Below are 24,033 nucleotides of genomic sequence, written 5' to 3'. Positions count from 1 at the left end.
TTCATCCTATGTGCCGTCAGTGTTTTTCATTCCATTCCATTATTTGCTCAAGTTCCCATTCAGAGTCTGCTTGTAATGCCATGTTGTTTGCATGCATCAGCTTTGTTGATCTTTCCCCTCCAAAATGTTTGCTAATACAGTTCATCACCAGTATAAACAGCAGTCATACTTGTGGCAATTTGTTGCTCATCGGAAGTATTGTTGTTTTATTAACTTTTTATTCAAGCATAAGAACAGATATTTCAACAGCGTGATGCCATTTAAATCATTCAGAATACAATACTGTTTTCTTCTATTTTTTTCACAACTAGAATTCAAAATATTACTCTCAATCACAGAGTATAAGACGAAAGAAACCTCAGATTTTAGATGTACAGAGCTCTAATACTGATAAAAAAAAATTGTACCTGAATGTCCCCATATATGTGTGTGTGTGTATACCTGAATGTCCCCGTGTGTGTGTCTGTGTGTACCTGAATAATCTCGTGTGTGTATATGTACCTGAATGTCCCCGACTGTGTGTGTGTGTGTACACCTGAATGTCTGTCTGTGTGTGGTTTTAATTCAAGACTTTTCCTGGTGCCCAGAAAAGACGATTCTTGGCGTTCAGTACTGGATTTATCGATTTTGAGCACGTTCCTGGACATTTCCAAAATTCAAAGTAATGAATTTACAACAGCTACTGCCTGTGCTGGGCAGAAACGCTTGTTTAGTGACCTTAGACTTAAAAGAGGCATACCTGCATATCGCAATAAGGGAATCATGCAGAAGATACCTCCGCTTCAAGGCAGGTGTTTTGCTTTACCAATTCTCTGCACTGCCCTTTGGCTTATCTACTGCGCCCAGGGTCTTTACAAAGTGCCTTGCACCAGTAATTGCATTCTGCAGACAGAGGTATACAAATTTATCCTTACCTGGACGACTGTCTCATTCAAGCAGAGGACAAGGACACTCCTCTTCAACATCTGGCCTTTTTAAAAAGGCTTCTAACATGCCTGGGGTACACAATAAACGAAAATAAATCCTAACTGGTACCCTCTCAAATAATTACATTCCTGGGTGCAAGCTTGAATACAACTGCCCAGATGGCTTACCTTATGCCAGACAAAGAAAGGCAACTGACAATATACTTCAAACAAATGGCAACAAAAACCCAATTATCTGCAAGACAAATTCTGCAGGCTTTGGGGTTCATGGCATCCTGCATTCTACTAATTCCATATGCTAAGCTGCATATGAGGAAACTTCAGTGGTACCTAAAAAGTTTATGGAGCCAACATTGTCACAGTCTGGAAACAATGATACCTCTCATTCCCTGCCTACAACAGGAGTTTGGTGGGTGGAGACATGTCACCAACACAAGGGGCTGTCATTCACTCTACCCCCTGCCACCCAAACCCTAACTACAGACGCATCAGACTATGCTTGGGGGGGCCCACCTGGCGGGGAGATGCATTCAGGGCAAATGGACCCCAAAACAAATGCATCTGCATATCAACCAGAAAGAGATGCTAGCTGTTCAGAATGTTCTGACAGCCTTCAAGGACTTACTTCATCCAGGACAACTACTGATAAAGACGGACAACACCACAGTTATGTGGTACATAAGCAAGCAGGGGGGTACACATTCCTACCCCCTTTGCAGACTAGCCATAGCATTGTGGAACACTGCTTTGACTTACCAAATACATATTCAAGCTCAGTTCCTGCCAGGAAAGCAAAATACTCTGGCAGATGACCGAAGCAGAAATCTTATGGACCCACACGAATGGAAACTGGATCCACAAATCTTCAGGATGTTGACATGGAAATGGGGGAACCCAGACATAGATCTGTTTGTGACATTGATCTATTTGCCTCTCCCCAAAATTATCAGCTGGACAAATTCTGCACAAGAATCCATCACAAAAAAGCATGGAAAGTGGACGCCCTATCCTTCAGTTGGAAAAACCTATCAGTCTATGCCTCTTCTCTCCAAGGTCTTACTAAAAGTCAGACAGGAAAAGCCGAAAATTATCCTAGTTGCTCCGGACTGGCCTCGACAACACTGGGTACCCACTTCTAAGGAATATGTCTCAACTCCCCCAATGGTATTTGCCTCAGATACCTCATCTACTGTCTCAGCAGAACAATCAAATTCTGCAAACTCGGCTCCAAACTCTGAACCTTGCAGCATTGCTGATCCTTTAATTATTCAAACACCACCTCTCAGCAAATCTGTGATTGATGTCATTTTGGAAGCCAGAAGGCCTAGTACTAGAAAATCTTATGCTGATAAATGGAAGAGATTCTGTGCTTGGAACCAAGCACAAGGAACAGACACAGCAAAGCCCAGTATTCCTCAGATTTTACAATATTTGACTGGGATGCTTGACAAGGGCCTATCTATGCTTGACAAGGGCCTATCTTTTTCTTCAATAAAAATCCATGCCTCTGCCATCTCGGCTCATTACAACACAGAGCCCTCCCCTTTTTTCTCATCCTCTGCTTAAACAGTATCTTAGAGGGGCCAAAAATTTAAGGCCTCCCAGAAGATTACCAACTCCTGCATGGGACCTCAATTTTGTGCTGGAAAAACTCGCCCTGCCTCCTTTTGAACCAGCAGCTACTGCAGATATAAAATTTCTATCCTGGAAAACCACTTTTCTCTTGGCAGTCACTTCAACAAAGAAGGGTTTCAGAACTACAGGCTCTCATGGCTGTGGAGCCTTTCATTACATTTTACCCGGACAGGGTGTCCTTCAGGACCAATCCCTCTTTTATGCCTAAAGTGGTATCCAGTGTGACTCTTAACCAGACAATTCACCTGCAAACTTTTTACCCAAATCCACAGAACAAGGGGGAGCGGATTCCGCATTCATTGGACATACACAGACAACTAAGATTCTACTTGAACAGGACCAAGTCTCTAAGAAAGTCTGAGCAACTACTGGTAGCATTTGCTACATGGTCAGAGGGGAAGGCTACATCAAAGCAGACTATTTCTAAGTGGATAAGCCACTGCATTCATTTCTGCTACCTGCACCATGGTAAACCTATGCCCAAGGGGATCAGATCTCATTCCACCAGGGCTGCCTCTACCTCAGCAGCTTTTCTCAGAGGGGTTCCAACCAAAGACATTCTAGATGCTGCTACTTGGAGCTCTGTTCATACCATCACAAAGCATTATCATTTGCCTCTCATCTGGCAGGCTTTGCCACTGCAGTTCTGCACGGCCTTATAGCCACTCCTAATGCTGTTCAGGTCCATCCTCCCATCCATAGCTTTGGGATTCTACCCAAATGTAATGACTGCAACAGTGAAACATGAAGAACATAGTACAGTTGTGTACACTTACCATAAATGTAGATGTTAGTGTATTCACTGTTGGAGTCCGGGTTACCCACCAGCCATCCCCCTTTTTCTATACCTTTTCTTTCCTTCACTATATACTAAAGCCTTTGTGGTGTATTTGCTGGCAGATGAATATTTGCTAAAAGTGCATTTATATACATTTCTGTTTATTTATGTGTATATGTTTTTGCTCCCCATTTGGAGGGGCACCTGACATCTGGGGCAAGAAAAACTGAATAAAATGGCATTGACTGCATGTTTTATACCCCTGACGACCTGACGTCATGGGAGAAGAAGCAGCAACCGACGCAGGACCCAAGACTTTGTTATTCAGGCCGACTGAGGGCACCCTGCCAACAGATTACCCAAATGTAATGACTGCAACAGTGAATACACTTGAACATCTACATTTATGGTAAGTGTACACAACTGTACTTTATCCCCTTTTCAGCCAAACGTAGTAATAAACTAGCCAGAGCTAAATATGGCCCCATGTATCCTCTCAATCAAATTGAAATGAAAATGTACATTTGTTATTTCCCATTTGGTTCCTAAAATTATGTGTAACAAGCCTTTGCAAGTTCTCTTTATAGGACTCTATTTGCTTTATTGCAGCTCCAAAATCTGTGGTCCCAATCGGCCTTCCCCTTTGGACACTGCCAGCAACATTGGACCACATGCAGAAACATCTTCCGCAAGTATAAAAATATTTATGCAAGCATTGCCACCCAAAAATTCTAAATTTCCTCAATCTGGTAGCTGTCCTTTTCTATTGACAAATTTTGTCATAGTTGACAAATGCGATCTCCCTACCTGCACGCTCTTTCAAGGAGTACCTCAGTCTCCATCTTGTATTCTACCTATCCTGGAATACCTTTCAGTTCAAGTCCTTCTTGAAATCTTTCCAATCTCATTATCCTGTCCCACTCATAGATGTCCTGCCAAAAGTAAAATTTCTTAGAACTACCACTTTTGAATTTCTTTTATATTTATATTAAAGGATTCTTTGTCATTCCAATTGAAAGAGCCTCATATCTCCATAATGAACTTTCTTTTCTTCTCAGTGGCTTTCTTAATTCACTTCCTGCCCCCATCAGGTAACCTCATTCAACTCATTGACACAATAATCCTTGAGTTATCATTTTCCTGACTCAGTAGTATTGGTTTCCATGTAGCACTGTATGTTGAGTTTTGGAGGAGGTAAAGCAACCTTACTCTAGCTGCTGCCTCATAGTATTCTTCTAGATTATCTGATAAACCACTTTTTTTCCTGTGGGCAAAATCATCCTTTGTCAGTATACCTTATGATGTCTGTCATTCCATATAAAAAAACATAGCCTTCTCCTGTTAGCCCAGGAATAACATTGCTTGAGACATATATCGCAACAAACATCTTAATAGCGTGGATTCTTTGTTGGGGACCATATTCTCTTTGTTAAACATTCCCTTTATTTTTCCCCTTAACAAATCCCAGGACTCTTTCATTGAATCTTTTACTGTCCTTGTCATCCGTATTCCTAGGTATTTGATCCTGTAATGGCCCCTTAAATAGGTATAGTAATGGATTAGCTCCATCGAGGGGAGTAGTTATTTACTAAAGCTTTTATTTTTTTTCCTTGTTTATTCTAAAGTTTAAGATTTTCTCAGTCTCCCAAGATGTTTGACTTCAACATAGCTGCACATTGATCGACAGCTTAATTTCATCTCTTCCAGTGTCAAAGAAGCTAAGAAACAACAGCCAGTGATACTGTTAGCTCAAGTAAAATTCAGTCACTGTTAAGTATGTATACTGACTAAATGCCAGCAAATAAGAAATTTAAAGAATCTGAAAGAAAATTAACCAGAAAAGGTGAAGAGAAAACACTGTCAGGGAAGAATCCTGCAACTGTTCAGCAAAAAGTAGTTCAAGCTCCTATGTTTGTACAAGAGATTTGAGTGGGATGTGCATGGAATTTATTAAAATAAATGAGTCATTGAAGGATGTAGGTATATCAGTTCAAATAATAAAAGGCAGAAAAAGCAGATGAAGCTTTAAAATGCTATTAAGATGAACTGATAAAACTCCAAAAAAGAGGTTGAAATGAAGAAATGGCTGGCTGAGTATGAGACTGCTCAAGAGCTGCTTCAAAAACGGTAAAGTAGCAGACAGAGCACAGAGACGTCCTGAAATTTTCTGCTGCACCAGAGAAATTGGAAGGTCTGTTAATTTTTTAAAAGCACAAGTAACTGGATTGGTATTCCACAGCAGGATTTGTTAATTGAAAAGGATACACACAGCACACACATTTATTTATTTAGATATATATATATATATATATGTGTGTATGTATATATATATATATATATATATATATATATAAATAAATCTGGTTCCCCTTCAGAAGGTTGAATGGCTGAAATCTCGAAATGCATATGGCCGAAGCCATATGCTTGAATTTCAGAAGCTCGACCTCTTGAAAGGAAGTAAAAAAAAAAAAACAAAAAAAAAAAAACAAAACAATGTTTCTGCAGGGGGGCAGAAAGGGAAATCTCCTGTTCTGCCCTGTATGCCAATCCCCATTCAGAAGGATGAGCTTCTGAAATTCCGAGCATATGGTCTCAACCATATGCATTTCGAGATTTCAGCCATTCGACCTTCTGAGGGGGAATATATGTATGTATGTATGTATGTATATATATATATATATATATATATATATATATATGTATATGTATATGTATATATATATATATATATATATATATGTATATGTATATATATATATATATAATCAACCTGGCCATGAGAAAGCAGGCAAAACCTGTAAGTAAAGATGCAATCATAGCACCACAAGGAGTTGATCTTGGCAAAACTGTGGCAGAAAGGCAAAATATTAAAAATTGGAGACAGTAGAGTGTTTGTGGAAAAATTATTTACTCTATACTCGGCAGAAGAGAGGGCAGTCAAGGAATTTTGAAGCAGGGGTGAGATTCAAGCTCCTGTGTTTGTCTACAGAATATTTTTTTTTCTTGGAGGATCAAAGTCTTATGCAGAACAGGCTAAGGGGGACTTTATCCAACAAGGGTTCAGCCATCAAGCAGCAGGGGACTCCGCTTCTCATCCTTCTAATGTTAAAGCTAACAGAGAGACTTTGCCAGTGGAATCTTTTCCAGTGTTCCAAATGAAAATGCTTGAGAGATGGAAAAAAGCACAGGAGTTGACTAGAAGAGTCAGGAGTACTTTTGACTTCAACCAGAGTCTGGGGTTGGGAGATGCAACACTGTAATTAGTGAATCAATGTGGGACTGTAAAGCACAAGTCACATTTGTGAAATATGCCTTTACAAGAAAAAATGGCTGAGAAAGACTGGGTTTTTGTTGGCTTGTTGGGGGGACTGACAGGCATATGCCCCACTTCATGTTATTAATGTTTGGATGGACACTAAAAGGGGAAAAAGTAACTAAGTAAAACTTTTTTTTTCTCAACAGTATTCGTATAAAACATTCTTAAAAGTAAAAAAAAAAAATGTAGGCATTATGATGTGAAAAAAGAGGCTGGGCAAAAGCGCACTTGAGTCAGTAGGTTGTAATCTTGGTCTGATGGGATGGGGGATGGGAGTTAAAGTACGGATTTTACGTAGAATTGAAATGTTTTCTTTTACTTTTTCCATCAGCAAATGTCTGGATTAATGCCCTTGGTTCAATGTGTTGCCAAATTTTTTTGGTGAATGCGAGTTGGTGAGGCATCAATGCAGTACCAAATCTAAAAGAAGACGGAGTCCATATTCGTTTTCTCAACAAAGGACAACCACAAGGCATTCTATAGTTACATCCGTAACCTAAAATGAAAGGCCCAGATTTGTGCTGAACTGGTAGTTAATAATACCACGTATACTGAGCCTATGGACATAGCTAACCTGTTGGCTGACACGTGTTGTGAAAACTTCACTCCCTGTCTCTGCCACACGTACCGCCATGACATCCCTACCCACCTGTCCCCTACCTTGTATCTCAGAAGAACAGATCAGAAATGCCCTCTCTGTGGCCAAAAACACAGCCTCTGTGGGACCTGATAACATCCCAGGCTGCGTCCTGCATGGGCTCCAACATGAATTAGCAGCACCATTGGGTACTCTTTTAATCGTACTCTAATTACCGGCTTTGTACCAGCTGAGTGGCAAACGGCCGTTGTTTAGTCCCATACACAAAGGTGGTGTTTCCACTGACCCCGGGAACTGTAGTCCTATTAGCCTGACTAGCCATATTTGCAAGGTCATGGAATGAATCATCATGGACCATATAAACAAAGATGTAGGTAATCTCCAAACACTTGACACTACTCAAAGGGAGATCATGCCTATTAAACATTTTGGACTTCTTCGAGATAGTTGCCAAGACCCTGGATGAAGGGAAATTGTGCATACAACCTACCTGGAATTAGCCAAGGTGTTTGATACTATTCCCCCCGCAGGCATCATTGACAAGCTCACCCAACTTGGCATCAACCCTTATATCATTAGATGGATCACTAACTGGCTCACTGATAGAACTCATACAGTCAAAATAGGAGAATCCATCACCAACAGCAGACCTGCAACCAGTGGTGTTCCATGGGGATCAGTCCTGGGATTTCTACTGTATATAAAATCTATTTCTCCAAAATACAAGTAAAAACTAAAGGTCTGGTAGTGGTCATAGAATCTCCAAATGATGTCAACATTGTAGAAGAGGGTCTCACATGTTTGGTGCCAAAGTCATGGCCTTAATGCATCCTTTTGGTAAAAGTGATGTTCCTGTTAAGGTGTTGCTACTGATGTGGTAGTTAAGTACCCACTTGGTGGTGAGGGACATGGGCACACAGGTTGACAGCAACCTTACCTTTTGACTACCATGTCTCCACAGTGGTAAGAAGCGCATTCTGTATTGCTCATCGCATAAGTAAAGGTGTTGCCTCCAAAACAAAGTTATAACCTCCCTGTACTCTTTCCTCATTATGCTAGTAATTGAGTACAATGCTCCTTTTGGTATGTACCTTTCTAAGCACCTGCAGCAGTTGGAGAAGCCGCATAGGTTCCTCACAAGAAAAATTCAGGGTCTTCGGCATCTGTCCTATGGGTATCATCTGAAATAACTTTCACTTTATTCAATCTTATACAGACTACTTAGAGGTGCTCTCTGCCTTGCATACAAGGCAATCTCTGACCCTGCCTTATTGGAAGTGCTGCATATCCATAAGTCAAATGGTACACAGATTGCTCATTCTAAAGATATTAACCTGTTATGTGACATAAATAAAACCTGCTGGAGGGACAGATTTGTCTCCTAGAGGTTACCACACCTTTGGAACAGACTCCCACTTTGTCAGAGTACCTCTTTGTCTCTCTTCAAAAGTATCTTGACAGTTGGATGGGTGACTGTAAAGTCACTCGGGGGGGGGGGGGTCCACCTGTGTCCCTCTTGGACAGGGGCAGTAGATGATGATTGTGGAAATAAGGTTAAGAACTTGGCTAGGCTTGTAAGACCCTTAGGGCCATTAGCCTAGTAACTTTCTATGATCCTAATAGTTTTCTTAATGCAAGTAAGAGTTTAGTGCAAGATTAAAAATCCAGAAATGAGGACATGTCTAAATGTTGATCTTGTGTTTCCTTGAAAACAAGCTGTCTGTAGTGGAAATCAGTAGATCAGTGGGTGTGGATATGGTTTACTGACAAACTTAAAATTAAAACGTGGAAGGGCAAGCAGTTCAGTAAAAAAATAGTGAATAAGTGAAAACAGCTTTTTTGGTAACTAAATACTTTGATGCTTTTAACTAGAACAGTGTATAATGTTGGGTTTAAAGATAGCCATTGCACTTTTCTTAAGTCTAAAGATAAATGTTTTCTGAATATACATAAATTGTTCTTATCTTTATTCCTCTCCCAGTTAATTAAGATAAATAAACGGGAGTTAAAATGGGAACATAGGTTATCCATACCAAGATGCATACTACAGCCCAAGTTTTAGGTTAGGTTTTACCTGTGTGAGCAGCAGGGGGTGTTTTTTGTCGTGTGTAACAGGTGGGAATAATATCTTATAATGGCTACATTAAACATATTTTGGAATGTGAATAAACTCACAGGTATAGACAAAAGGGAAAGAGTATTAAATTATATTAATAAATGTAGAGTACAAATAATAATGCTACAGGAGACGCTCTTTAAAAGAAATCACCATTTGAATCAGTGCAAATACTAATGCTACAGGAGACTGACTCTCTAAAAGAAATGACCATTTGAATTTAATAAAAGGATTTCAGGAGAGATAGCAGAGTATCAAGGGTAAAGGGCAGTACTTATTGCTAAAACAGCTCCAGTAGTGATAGAAGAGGGAGGAAAAGTAATGGTAGATTTGTGGTAGTAAGGGGCTACGGGCAAGGGATGATGATTATCCTAGCATGTATTGGTATTCTCTCCCTAAAACTGCTATTATGGAGTTAGACATTTTTGGGAGAAATCATCTTTTAACAGGAAACATTACTTATAGGTGGGGACTGAACTTGATTTTCAACAGTGAGGATGTATCTGGGGGACCTAGAAAGGAAAATATAACGAAAGAGAGTAGATTTCAAAGAAATTGTCAATATTTTAGTATAGAAGATATAAATTCAATAGTAGAAACTCAACAGAATTGACTTAATTCCCCACAGTACAATACCTGGACAAGACTACACAGAAGTTATATTTCACAGAAATATATGCAGTTTAAGATTTGCATAGCCAACAAATATTTTGGATCATGCACCAATAGTAGCTAAGATTAAAAAAAAAAAAAGTAATGAAGTACAAATGAGACAGTGGTGTTTCCCCACCTACCTGTTTATATATATATATATATATATATATATATATATATATATATATATATATATATATATATAATATATATATATATCTATAAAAGAATTTAAGGAATGGGTAGTGGAATTTGAGTGTTATTAGGGAAGATAGAAATTTCTTCAGATGTTATAGCTAGTGAGTGGGATAAAATGAAAACAAGTTTAAAAAGTGGCGTGATGGGTGTAATAAAGATGAAGACCCACCAGACCCAGCTTCATATAGACCCGTTTCAGCTTTAAATCTGTGTATGTGTGTGTAATAGTTGAAAAGAATGGTAAAGGTTTTGTCAAAATTGAGTATGGATCAGTGTGGTTTTGTGGAGTGAAGGCAAACATTTGACAGCATTTAATAGAGCAGGCATGATCCAGAAAGAATCAAAGTATAAGAAAATACCATTGTTGGTGGGTCTTGATGCATAGAAAGCATTTAAGAGTAAGCTGACATTTTGAGTAGGCAATAAAAGCATTTGCATTCCCTGATTACAGTAGTAAGATTATTTAGGAGGCTGTGTGAGGGATTGGAGTAAAAAAAATTAAAGTGGGAGGGTTCTTCTCTGAGAAGTTGTGTGAACAGAGGAACCAGGCAGGGGTGTCCTCTTTCCCCTCTATTGTGTTCTATTTAGAGCCATTGTCAAAGAAAATAAGACTCAGAAATTCAATGGTACATATTGTTCAGTAATCAAGAAAAGTTGGCTTTATTTGCAGATGATATTAATTTGTACATGATATAAAATCTGAAAAGGGCATCCCCACGTTCTGGGCCATTCTGAGACTGTTTCAGATACTCTTGGGATATAAAATTAATAAATACAAAACAAAGGCTATATTTGTAAACTATGTACCAACACATGAATTGGTTCAGCAGTGCACACATTTATGGGGACGTGATTGTGATATCTCTTCACTGGGCCAGTGATTAAGGAGCCTCAATCCTGACCACTGACAGTGGTGAAGAACATTCATGGTGAGAAAAATAGAGGCACCCATTATTTCCAGATGCAGCTGTCTGCACCAAGTACAGTTTCCCTTAAGAGCACACAGGGAATGCACACTCCAGTTCTGGGGCTGGGCTTTCTCTCCAGGCCCCAAATAAGACTTTCCACTGACCACTACAGAGCTGACTCCTTAGCTGGTTGTTCCAAACCAAGTCCTCCTCCACCTTTTGTGTGAAATCGGTGCCGTCTTCCTGTTCAAAGTAGTTGTCACACACACACTCTCTTGAGATTTGGATTTTTGCGTAGACACACACACACACTTCGGAAAGGCTGGCAGAGCTTACCTGCTCTGACACCTCAACTCAGACTGTAAGGTAGATTTACTGCCACCAGAACACCCAAAGCCAACTACTCTTACAAGGGTATCCAATTTACACGTAGTAAAATTAATACGTATACAAAATGGTAGTGTTAACCAAGCAGCAAGACTTTCAGGAACGTGGAGCCACAGCGCCACTAAATAAATGCAAGTACTCCCAAAGGTTAAATGTTTTCTAAACGACCAGCCATAATGAATGGTTTAGATATATGTATAATAAATAATAAAAACATGAGCATACTGAATATCTGTTTACATTAAACACCAGAGTTTCAGTCACAGGAAATATAAAAAGCACAGACAGACACTCTGACAGAAGCAGAAAAAAAGAAACTAAATTTAGCTAATCTCACTATATTTGTCCTGCAGAGTTCTACAAGCAGCAGAGAGTGAAAGAGTGACTTTCCTGGATTTATAAGTATTTTTTCTGGCTTTCGCTTAAATTACTGCATCTCGACTGCATTTCGCTTAAAAAACAGTTCTGCGTATTGTTTTTACTGTACTGTGTTGAATTTATACTGTTAGCACTTTAAAAAGTTATTTTTTGTTTAATTTAATTGTTAGGCTAACGCACTCAAGTGCGCTAGCCGTTTTATAGCATTTACTGTTTGTTACTGCATCTCTTTCTCCTTTCTCTGTAAAAAAAAAAAAAAAAAAAAAAATCCTTGTTTTCCCGCTTTTCTGAACTAGAATAGTCCAGTCTTCAGATTTTGCTGATCTCTGGGCTTTGTCTTAGTTCCTGTGCTGTCCATACCCTTATTTGGATAAGAGGAAGCTTCTTTGTTCACCAGTGGGAGTGGGGAGCACTGAGCAACCTATTTGTCCCTAGAGGATTGGTTCCAGCCCAGCAACTTGTAGTTTATTGGCCATTTTGGGTCAATTCCTGGCTCTTTTCAACCCCCTGCTATAAAGCCCACTTTTGTGCGTTTTAGCGCGAAGTTGCTCATAGAGCAGCATAGGGCAGCGCCGGTTAATCAAGTTTAAACTATTTCTGGCTCCGTAAAGTCTACTCTTCAATTTTTCCCTTAGAACTGCTCTACTTGCAATCTAAACAGCCTATTCTCTAACTGAAAAGCTCAGCACTTGCTCCTAAAGCATTTTTTATACAGGTAAAGCACTCTTAAACAAAAGAAAGTACTTCTTTCACCTAAATTCCCTTGAGTACCCATTTCCCTATAGATCCTTTCTGTTACACAGCAATCTTTTTTCACTATTTCTAGCATGTCGAAGGGTCAGTTGCTGGCGTCCTCTCCTGTTCAGCTGGTGAATCTGGGAATCTTGAGGCAATGTTACAATTGCCTAATGTACACAGACAACCCTCTCCTCCTCCCAACAAATACAAATATATGCGAGAGATGCAACTATATAGCCAAAATGGAGGCTGAGCTCTCTGTCAATTCAGTACTGGCAAGACCAGTCAGGAGCAGAAGGTAACCACGCACACCACAAACCCAGTCTCACATAGAACTATCACAACTGCAAACCAAACACATAAACACACAAAAACATACTCGGAGGCGCTGATTAAAAATTTACCAAAACAACAGAGGCCTCCAAAGCAGACACCCAAGCAACCGCCACCTCAAGACATAGCACATGCAACACATAGTTCGCAAAGTCAGTGTGCTAAACGGTCACAGCCCTTAAGGCCAAACAACATGCCAGACACACTTTTGTAATAGGTGACTCCATAGTCAGACACACTGACGTCCCGCTCACCAGACTGAACAAGGAAAAGGTCACAGTAAGCTGCCTGTCGGGAGCTAGAATCCGCCACATAACACAAGCACTCGGGGTCACTCCACAGCAAGTACAAATATGACTCGGTCATTGTACATGCCGGTGTGAACGACCTGAGACATACCTCCCTGGACTACATGAAAAGAGACCTAGAGGAGCTCTCTGATTATGTAGCCCAGGCCGGTATGACCCTGACCCTGAGCAGCATCTTACCCTCACCAAGAATGATGCCACAGTACAAAGACAAAATGATCAGTTTTAACAATTGGCTTAATTACTGGTGTCATTCTAAGGGGATCCAGTGTCTGTCTGCTTGGGATGACATGTTTGACAAGCCACACTGCTTCACAAGGGATGGCTTGCACCTGTCACCCCTGGGCTTCCGGATATTGGCCAAGGCTCTTGCCACCCCCATAGTGCCTTTTTTAGGCAAGGCTCAAATGACAAACCTACCTCCCTAGAAAACACAAGTGGAAAAAAACTAAGGGTAATGCTGCTCAATGCCAGAAGTCTAAACCTCAAGATGCACGCCCTTGAAGCCCTCCTCAGTATGGAGAACATCGATGTCTGTGCAGTGACTGAAACCTGGTTCAAGGCTCCTGAGAGCACCCCAGCACTATCAGGTTTTACCTCATGTCATGCTTTCCGGCCCCAAAACTTGGACTGAACCACAAAAGGAGGGGGAGTATCCATATTCATCAAAGATACCCACACCTCCAGGTTAGTGGCAACGCACGAAGCATCAGAGACCATCCAGGTGCAACTAACCATAGGCAAAACTGCCTTACAGTTTGTAGCATGCTACAGACCACCCTCTCAAACTCAGGAACCCCACACGGCCTTCCTGAAGACACTGGAGAGTATGAATGTCTCTCCAAATACCATCATATTGGGAGACTTCAACTACCCAAACATAGACTGGGAACATTACTCAAGCCCCAACACCCTAGCCCAAAGGTTCCTAGAATTCATAAACTCAAATGCAATGGAACAACTAGTTACCATTCCCACAAGAGGAGACAATATACTAGACCTGATCATCACAAACATGGGGACAAAATGCTCCACACCGGAAGTATATCCCTCTTTGGTAAGATCAGACCATAAATTAATCTCACTGGAAATCCACATCCCCGCCCCACCCCCCTGCACAAAAGACCACAGTGAAGAACTTCTCAAAAGCCAACTTCACACTTCTTAAGACTGACGTGGTATCCTTCAAGGCCCCTGGGCCAGTGGAAACCAAAATCCACACTGCTGAATCCTTTGCAAATGCCTTCTACGGGCACCTTCTAGAATGCATGGATCATGCAATCCCAAATAAAACCAAGACCCATTCCCCCAAAGGCAGGCGCCCAGTCTGGTGCACCCCAGCCATAAACAAACTTTACAACAGGAGGAGGAAGCTACTACATGACAGAGCAAAATCCCTAAAAGGGAAGGCATCTCTGATCAGTACTAGCAAAAAACTACGATCACTCATAAAATCATCCAAGGCCAACTTTGAAAGAAAAATCGCAAAAGACACAAAAGACAATCACAAGGCCTTCTTTAGCTATGTTAGAAACCTGGGTGGAAACTCCCAGATATGCTCAGAGTTAGTCCAAAATGACACAAAATACACTGAACCCACTGACATTGCCAACATGCTGGCAGACAGGTTCAGTGCAAATTTCTTCTCCCCCTCCCCCCCAAAAGGAGAGATAACTATCCCAGAAGAGTGTAGCCTCCCTAACATCTCAGATGCCCAGGTGAGAGCCGCCCTCTCTAAAGCTAAAAAAACAGCATCAATGGGACCAGACGGTGTCCCGGGCTGTGTGCTACATGAACTCCAAGAGGAACTAAACCCACACATAAGGCTGCTGTTTAATCTTAGCCTTACTATAGGATACGTACCCAAAGAGTGGCATACGGCAACAGTGGTCCCACTTCACAAAGGCGGTGCTTCTATGGACCCTGGAAATTACTGCCCCATAAGCTTGACGAGCCTGGTCTGCAAAGCTATGGAGAGGATCATTATGGAACTCATAAACAAAGACATTGGGGACCTACAGACATTAGCTCCTACCCAATTTGGCTTTGTCAAGGGAAGATCCTGCCTTTTGAACTTGGTCGACTTTTTTGAAACGGTCACTAAGGCCATTGATGAGGGTAAGGCAGTTCACTCAGCCTACCTTGACCTTGCAAAAGCCTTTGACACAATACCCCACTCGGGCATCATAGACAAACTCACCAGCTTAAATGTAAACCCATATATCACAAGATGGGTTGCAAACTGGCTCAAGGACAGAACCCACAGGGTCAGAGTTGCTGGAGCTATGTCAGACTCTAAGCCAGTAACAAGCGGTGTCCCACAGGGCTCAGTCCTGGGACCCCTCTTGTTCGGCATTTATTTTTCCGAGGTACAGGCAAACATAGGAGGATTGTGGCTGACAAAGTTCGCAGATGACTGCAAACTGGGCGCCATAATTGATACTCCAGCGGACACAAACATCCTTCAGAGAGGCCTCATAGAAACGGATAATTGGTGCCAGAGCCATGGCCTTAAGCTGAACGCCAACAAATGTATAGTCATACCTTTGGGAAAAACAAGGTACCCACAAATTACCACATAGGTGGTAATCCATTAAGTACGGAAGAGGTAATCAGGGACCTAGGGACCCAGGTTGACAGTAACCTCTCATTTGACACTCACATTGCCAAAGTGGTTAGGAAGACCTTCTATATTGCCCACCTTATCATGAAGGGTTTCACATCTAGATCAAGAGAGGTCATTGTGTCCCTGTACTCTTCTCTTATCAGGCCAATGATTGAGTACAATGCCCCTTTTGGGATGTATCTTACCCGACACCTGCAGCAAGTTGGAAAGACCCCAAAAGTTCCTCACCATGAGGATAAAGGGTCTTAAACATATGTCATATGCTGCCCGACTAAAAACCTCCAGCTCTATTCAGTCGCATACCGCCTACTCAGAGGTGATCTGTGCCTGACGTACAAGGCCATGTCCAATCTGGAATTAATGGACATGCTCCACCTCAGAAAATCCAAATCCATCAGAGCTACGAGAGCAAGAGACTTAAACCTCAACACAGAAATAAATAGGATGTGCTGGAGAGACAGATTCATAACTCCCTACACTCTGGAACAGAATCCCAATCCATGTTAGGCAGAGCCCCTCACTAACTCTATTCAAGAGAAATCTTGACGAATGGATGGGAGATCGTAAGTTTACCCCGGGGGTCATCTCTGTGTCACTACTAGACAGAGGCACAGTAAACTAAACCCTAAAAGGGTGTAGTATTCTCATCCTAAGGGGTGGTGAAAGCCACACACACTCTGGCTAGGCTTATAAATGCCCTAGGGCAGATAGCCTAGTACGAACCTATGAACCTATTTATCTAACCGGCTGAAGAATTACTGTTCCTTGGTTACTTCCTAATGCAAGGCAAGATGAAAGTGGATGGATATCTTGTCGGGTCCAGAAACGGAGCGCAATCCTCAAATCTCTCACTAGTAATCAAATACAATTTCACTGCTGACTACAGAATGACATCACATCTGGTCACCTGACTGTGGTTCCCACAATACCCTCTTACTTGAGATTGAGCCAGGATCTGGTACTGATGTGTCACAATACACACACACACACACACACACACACACACACACACACACACACACACACACCTTTAGCTAAGGTTTATTATAACATCTGGAAACTGTAAAACCATTCCAACCCTTCCTGCAGAAACTGACAAGCTATTCTCTGGCACCTAAAATTAGTTCACCACTAAGGACAATAGAGCAGGGCCCCTGTCCAGGCTTTTCATAGACATTGCATCTCTGACTGCATTCAGACCTGTGAGATAAAAATCTTTATGGCCTAAACCATCATTTAATCTCAGGCTTTTTTGTTTTCTTTAAGGTTAGCTGGACTGAGCTTTAACCCAGTGATGATGCATTTTTGTAACGCCAGCAACTGTGCAAATCTGTTTGATCAAATGACATAATTATTTACAAAAATCCACCTAGCTATGCTAGCAAATGTCACACATGAACTTCCTTACTGTCCCTCTGGCACAACTGGCACTACCTCACATCATCACAGTGATTAAACAAAATATTTAGCAGTATGAGTTAAAAAGTATTCTGTTAATGAAAGTTGAGGATTTGTGGGAAGAGACTAAAAACAATATAATACAAGCACTGAGAAACTGGAAGCTCTTAGTTTTATGGATGGCAAGGTACAAGTGAGGTTTTTTTTTTTTTTTTTAGTCCCTTTAGATATATATATATATATATATATATATATATATACACACACATACATATATATATATATATATATATATATATATATATATATATACAGACATATATATATATATATATATATATATATATATATATATATACACACATACACATATATATATATATATATATATATATATATATATATATATATATATATATATACAGGTCAGACACATTTTTATCAGTTGTGGAGAATAATAAAGAATTGAAAGATTTTTATCTGTGAGGAGGAGAAGGCAGGGGTCAAGTGAGATAAGTAGCTCTTTCCAGTAGAACAAGGTTGGTTTAGGATTATCTGAATTGAAGGAATGTTTTAGAGTTGCACATTTAATGATCATGTACACAACACTAGCTGAAATATATAATTCAGAGTGGAAAGGGATGATGATGAAGCAGGAAGAAATTTAAGAAATAGTGTAGAGTGTGAGATTTTGTATACATAATCTTAAAATATTCTATATGGCTGTTTCTGCTATCTTATAAACAAGAATAAAGTACTCTAAGAACTAAGCCAATACAAGAATGGAGAAAGGAGATTCTGCCAATAGGGATGACTGCAATTTAGGTGTGCAGAGAATAGGCAAGAAGGGGCTGGAATTTACTGGAGAAATGGCAAAGGTACCAAGGTATTGGGAGCAAATAACTAGAGAGACAGAAAGGTAATAGAGTAGGAAGAAGGCAATAAGACACTTAAACTGAAGGCTAGAGATGGCTTTCCCTATCAGGGATTGATATCAGAATATAGGCAAAGAAAAAGGGATATGGGAATCCTAAGTAAAAGGCCTGCTGTGGTAGAGATTTTAGTTGAGTCTAGAATAGAAGCTGCTGTGGGGATATAAAATATTGTGTGATGACTACAGGAATTGATCAGAGGAGGTTAGACAATATTGGGAAGAGAGACCGGGTAAGCAGTTAACAAGGAAACAGTGGAATGACACGTGTGGCTCCAAAATCTGCAACAAAGTGTAGAAGATTTAGGATCTTTTTTTCAAAGTGTTTGCATGGGTATTTTATATCCCAAGCAGACTCCAAAGAATTTTTCCCCAGGAAGATGTCAAATGTTGAAGATGCGATGGGGAAGAGGTAAATGGTAACATGTTTTGGAAGTGTAATGAGTTGGCAGACTTGAAAAATTCTCTACAAAGTTACTGTGTCAGAAAGATTACATTAGCAAACAGGTGTAACTAAGGAAATGATTTATGTATGCATGTATTTACTTTGAGCAGGGATAAAGTATCTAAAACTGCCTAGACATAGTAAAGCCTTATTTGGTTTAATTCTGGTGGTTGCCAAAAAGCAATTACTAGAAAAAGGAAGTCAAAGTCTAAACCAAATGTATTTTAAGTGGTGAATATTGTAACAGAGATAAAAGTACTTAAGAACTTTGGGATCAGTACATGCAGAATAATGTTTTGAAGGATGAGTGAGATTTAAGGGAAGGCAGGAATTGATCAATTTTATGTAATGTTGGATTGATTGTATAAAATAATGCATGTGATATGTTGGTAACTGTGAGCATGTTAACATGATTTTTTTTTCTCTTATGTAAATTCCTGTTTTAAGTGATAATTCAGTAAAGGTATTCAAGTCTCCTAAGATGTTATACACTTTATGTCTGTGTCATTGAGATACAAAAAATGCCATTGGTGAATAAGGCAAATACTTTCCTCACCCCTTCGCCTCTGCCATCCCTTTATGTTTTAGGTTTCTGGGCCAAAAGCTATAAATAAAATGAATGTAGAGAGGAGGGGAGAAAGAGAGCATCCTTGATAAGTTTCCCCTCTTTTTAGGGAAGTTTTCCATTAATCTAGCATTTACTTTTACAGCTACAATCAAGTATTTCTTTAATTCCTTAGCTAGCTATTAGTTTGATAAAGCCATCACTAATCCACACCCTCTACATTTTTCCCATGGGTACCTCTGATGTACTCTGTCAAAGACTTTGTCTGCATCCAAATGTAATACCATCTGTCTGTAGTCCCTATCCATCTGTTTTTCTATTTTCCCACAAATAATGGGTTGAGGTAGGTAATCATTTTTCTCTTCTGACACTTTGATGCAAACCAGACTCGTAAACATTCCCTCTACACTTTTTGCCCCTTCCTACTTTTTGTGTTTACCTTGTACTGATAAAATTCTTGTAAAATGTCCAGAATTTCCTCAAACCTTTTGGTTATCCGTCCTGATTTTGGACATCATAACTTAACGTTCATTCTCTCCACTTTCATCTGTATTAATTTAACTGCTTGTGTTCTTGGGTATCTAGGGGAGTTGTCAAAAAAAATGAAATCAGTTTTGTTTGAGAGGCCCCATGTACTTGACTTCAGTCTTTTCCTTACACCCTTTTCAAGTGTCATTAACATTTGTCAGTCTTCCTCACTCAGCACCACCTCAGAATCTTGCAGTTCTTTCAGTCTTTTCAACATAGTCAACAAAGAACAGGCTAAAGGGTAAAATTGGGTTTCATTTATGAGTAAATGACAGTTAAGCAGAAAGAAAATTAACCTTGCTGGTCAAGCATGAGAGACAGTTTATTAGAAAGGAAATATAAGCATCCTCCTTACTCTAATCTCAGTTTCAGGTAACTTTTATGTTTCATTTCAAGTGGAGCTATTTTGTTTTTCCCCCTCTTGTTCTTTCCAAGGTGATGAACTGGTCAGGTTGATTTGATTGTGATGTTCAATCTCATACAGCCATTTCTCAGTTTTTATTTATATAATCCATGAGCCGGTTATTTATTTGGACCACATCGGCCATGATTTTGTCCATTTTCACATGTAGCTTGGCCTGTGACACCTCTGAGGTATTATTGGTCTGTCCTATGGGTTTCTCCATCTTTCTAGGCTTACTTCTGACTTGAGACCTTGTACTTATACTGTTAGACAATATTTTTTTCTGGTTCCCCCTATTCATGTGCCGATGATTAGGTTACTGCTTACTCCCTCACCTTTAACAAGGATCTTATTGCATATAATGCTTAAACTCATTGCTTCAGAGAAGAGTATAGTCATCAGGAAAGCAGAGTTCCTTTGTATCCTCTAATAGTATACTCTTCTTTAAAGGAGACTTTGCTATACTCCTGAAACAAGTATACTTGTCACTGTTTTTCAAATTTTAGTTTCTGTAATCCTGGTAGAGGTACATTTTATAAAACTAAGGCAGCAAGGTGATATCTACACACTGATATGCTTTAGTAAGTGTGACAAGCATGGAATGTTTCTGACAGATGAGGTGTGAGAGTAATTCATCAAGGTTACAGATGGCAGTGGGATACCCCCCACCCACCCACCAGACCAAATTCTTTTTCTCCTTCCTATCATTTACCGTACACTCTCAGAGATTGATACTTGTCCCTCTTCCTCCTCAGTTAGGATGAGGGTTTAGTCAAGAATGTTTGTGGTGCCAAAGAATGAAGATTCTTGGAGACCAGTTCTGGAGCTTCCTTTTCTGAACCTGTTGTGATGATGCCCGGACTGCAAGATATTCACATTTTACCTTATTTGGATGGCTTCTTATCTTTTTTAGAGTCTTTTTCAAAATGTCCAGAATCTCTTACTTAGGTAAGGGAACCATACAGAAATTTTGTCTGACTCCTAGTGTGTCTCTTGGGCACCTCAGTTTAGAGGTTTTTTTTTCCCATGGAAAAACACACATCTGTGTCTAGATCTGTTCCTGAGTGTTTTTATTTTTCAGGCCACTGTCTCAGCAACGGATTTCCTCAGGATTCTGAGTCTCATTGCATCAATGATTCTCATGATACCTCTTGCAAGGATTCTTTTTTTTTTTTTTTTTTTTTTTTTAATTTCTCCGTCTTTTGAATTTCCTAATACCATGATGGGAATGGACCCCGTTCCTTGTCAAAGTACTTGAAATTAGTATTGTTTCAATCTTTGTTAGCCAGAAGTGCTCTTCACGACACCAGCAAGTGCCCAGTAATGAGTCCTCCTGCATTTCATATGGAGTTGCATGTCTGAAAAAATCCAATGGTACCTGAAATCTATATGTTCCCAACATCAGTATCCCCATCACTTAGGATTTCAGTTTTGAGGTATGTGAAAAGGGAAATGTTTGGTGGCAGCAGCAGGCGTCTTGCATACCTTCAGAGCAAAATTGTGTAGCAGATGAGATTAGCAGAACCAGGGCAAACCCTTGCAAATGGAAATTTTATTCAAGGGCATTTACAGTAATTTGATTCAGCTATGGGGAATACCTCAAATAGATCTTTTTGCCTCCAGTCAACAGGACTCCTTGCAAGAAGGCCTGGAAAACAGATGTATTTTCTTTTCCTAGGACAGAAGTGTTCCTGTGCTTTTCCACCTTTTGCACTAATATTCAGGGTCATTCTGAAGATTCAGAAAGAATCTTCAAAAGGTCATTGAGGTGGCTCCTTTTTAGCCCAGGCAACAGTGGTCCTCCCTTCTTTTTGGAAATGGCCAGGGCAATTACCACATGCTTCCTTGCTGACTGAGTCTAGCAACATAAGGCCAGGAGTGTTTGATACATCCCAACCCCAAACAACTGTAACTGGCTACCTGGATGATTGTATCTTAATATTTTTTGGGGCACTTTTTTTTTTTTTTTTTTTTCTTTTCTTTTCTGAAGATGTACAGTAGGCATTAAGAGGAAAGAAAACTTGCTATTATGAAGTCACATACAAATACATGGAAAAGATTCTCTAGTTGCCAAGAAAAGAATCAGCACCCATTCAGAGCTAGTGTCTCTGGTTCTGTTATATGTTTGAGTTACTATCCTCTTGTCTATCTTAGTCTTCGGGCAAAGTTAATTTATCAGTAATTTCAGCATGTCTGCCTATGGATCCCCCCCTCGTCCAATATAGTCTTGTGAAAATGTTGCATACAAAGCCTCTCAGAAAACTAGTGGATGCTCCGTGGGATCTTAATTTTGTTTATAACTGTTCCCTTTAAACCAGCTCATCGACTTGACTTGAGGTTCTTGACATGGAAAGTGGTTTTCTAATTGCACTGACCCCTTCAAGAAGAGTATCCAAGATGCAAGCTTTTTTGGTGGGTCAGCCTTATCCCATTTGCCAAAAAGATATGGTTAGTTATAAATGGACTGCTGCTTAAAGTAAAGTGACCTCTGACTTTACCTTGAGACATGCTATCCATCTTCCTTTCTTCTTCCATAATCTAAAAAAGCAGGAGAAAGCATACTCCATACCTTGAATGTCCACCAGCAACTTAGTACAATCTTGACAGAACAAAATCTTTCAGGAACTCTACAGCTATTCATTTCTTGTGACATCAAGAATAAAGGATGAGCTGTGTCAAAGCAAACCACTTCCAAGTCATTGTCTCATGCTTCTACCTTTTGTTATACCTACCAGAACAAAACAATTCCAGGATGCATAAAGGCTCATTCTAACAGAACATTGGCTTAATCTGTGGCCTTTTGAAAAGGGTTGGTTTGTAAAAGTAGTTTATATGGAGCAACTTGGTCCTCAGTCCATAGCTTTACTGCTTCTCCAGGTGTAGGACAGGCTTTGCTAGGGCCATTCTCCATGAGTTTCTGGGCCCTCCTCTTGACCACTCCCAGTCAGTCTAGGCTATGGTTATCTACCCATATAGGTCAGTTGCTGCAGCAGTGATCCCTATGTTGAACATAGTACAATGGTGTAAGCTTTTATTTTTATTTTTCTGAGACTTGTTTTTCTGATGACTTTATCTTCCCTCTCTTAGTTGTAATGAAAGAAGGGCTTTGCAATAAGCCTCACTTCTTAGTCAGCTCATTTGAAGACCCTATCTGTGTCTGTGGCTCTGTATCTCTCTAGCCTGCTCTCTCTCTCTCTCGTTAAGTTACAGAAACCGAGAAAGTTCAGCTTTTAGCTTTTGCACAGAAAACTTTCCTATAGGTTTCTTGGGAGTGAAGTACTGCAACAGAACAAAGAGCAGTACAGATTTTTTTCTCTCTATCCAGATGTTTCCCAAGCCTGGTCTGTGTGCCCGTACATTGAGAAGTATAGGAAGATTGCATTGTTCATCTTTGTGACCAGTATGCAAACAAGTGGCCTATTGCTCATAACTTCTTGATTTACTAGGGGAGATGTGATTTTATGTATTTTATTTTAAATTAGGAGCTTGATAACATTTTTGCATAGAGCTTTCATACTGTGATAAGCAAGTAAATAGATCAGACTGCTGGAAGTGACGGTGTGGAATTTTGTCAGAGCAGAGTTCAGCTGATTTTTTTTTTAACTATTTTGTTTGCAGCATAAACACAGCTGTGGCTCCCCTCTTCTTTGCCGACCAGTTTCTTCAGATTTCCACAACACTGCCCTCTCAGTTTGTGTATGGGCTTGGTGAGCATCGTGCTGGATTTGCACATAGCTTGAATTGGAATACACTGACCTTCTGGGCACGAGATGTGCCTCCTACGGTAAGGACTGTCTGATGTCTTATCTTCAAATGTGAAAAGATTATTAGAAGTATGAGAAGGTGGCTTGCACTATTTTCTAG

The 24,033-nt window shown here is 40.1% G+C and overlaps 1 protein-coding gene across 1 annotated transcript in view; it reads left to right on the top strand.

The window, feature by feature from the left end:
- LOC122816753 (lysosomal alpha-glucosidase-like) overlaps positions 1–24,033 on the top strand; it is a gene marked incomplete in the record, with an annotated part of 907,240 nt that overhangs the window by 28,407 nt on the left and 854,800 nt on the right. Inside the window, 1 exon segment of the mRNA XM_044089759.1 lies at positions 23,788–23,953. Within this exon segment, the coding sequence (XP_043945694.1) occupies positions 23,788–23,953 (166 nt within the window).

The sequence above is a fragment of the Protopterus annectens genome, chromosome 12.part0 (assembly GCF_019279795.1).
Source record: "Protopterus annectens isolate FY-2018-M chromosome 12.part0, PAN1.0, whole genome shotgun sequence".
Classification (NCBI taxonomy): Eukaryota; Metazoa; Chordata; order Ceratodontiformes; family Protopteridae; genus Protopterus; species Protopterus annectens.
Note: the sequence above shows the minus strand (reverse complement) of the source record. Positions and strands in the feature narration are given on the sequence as shown.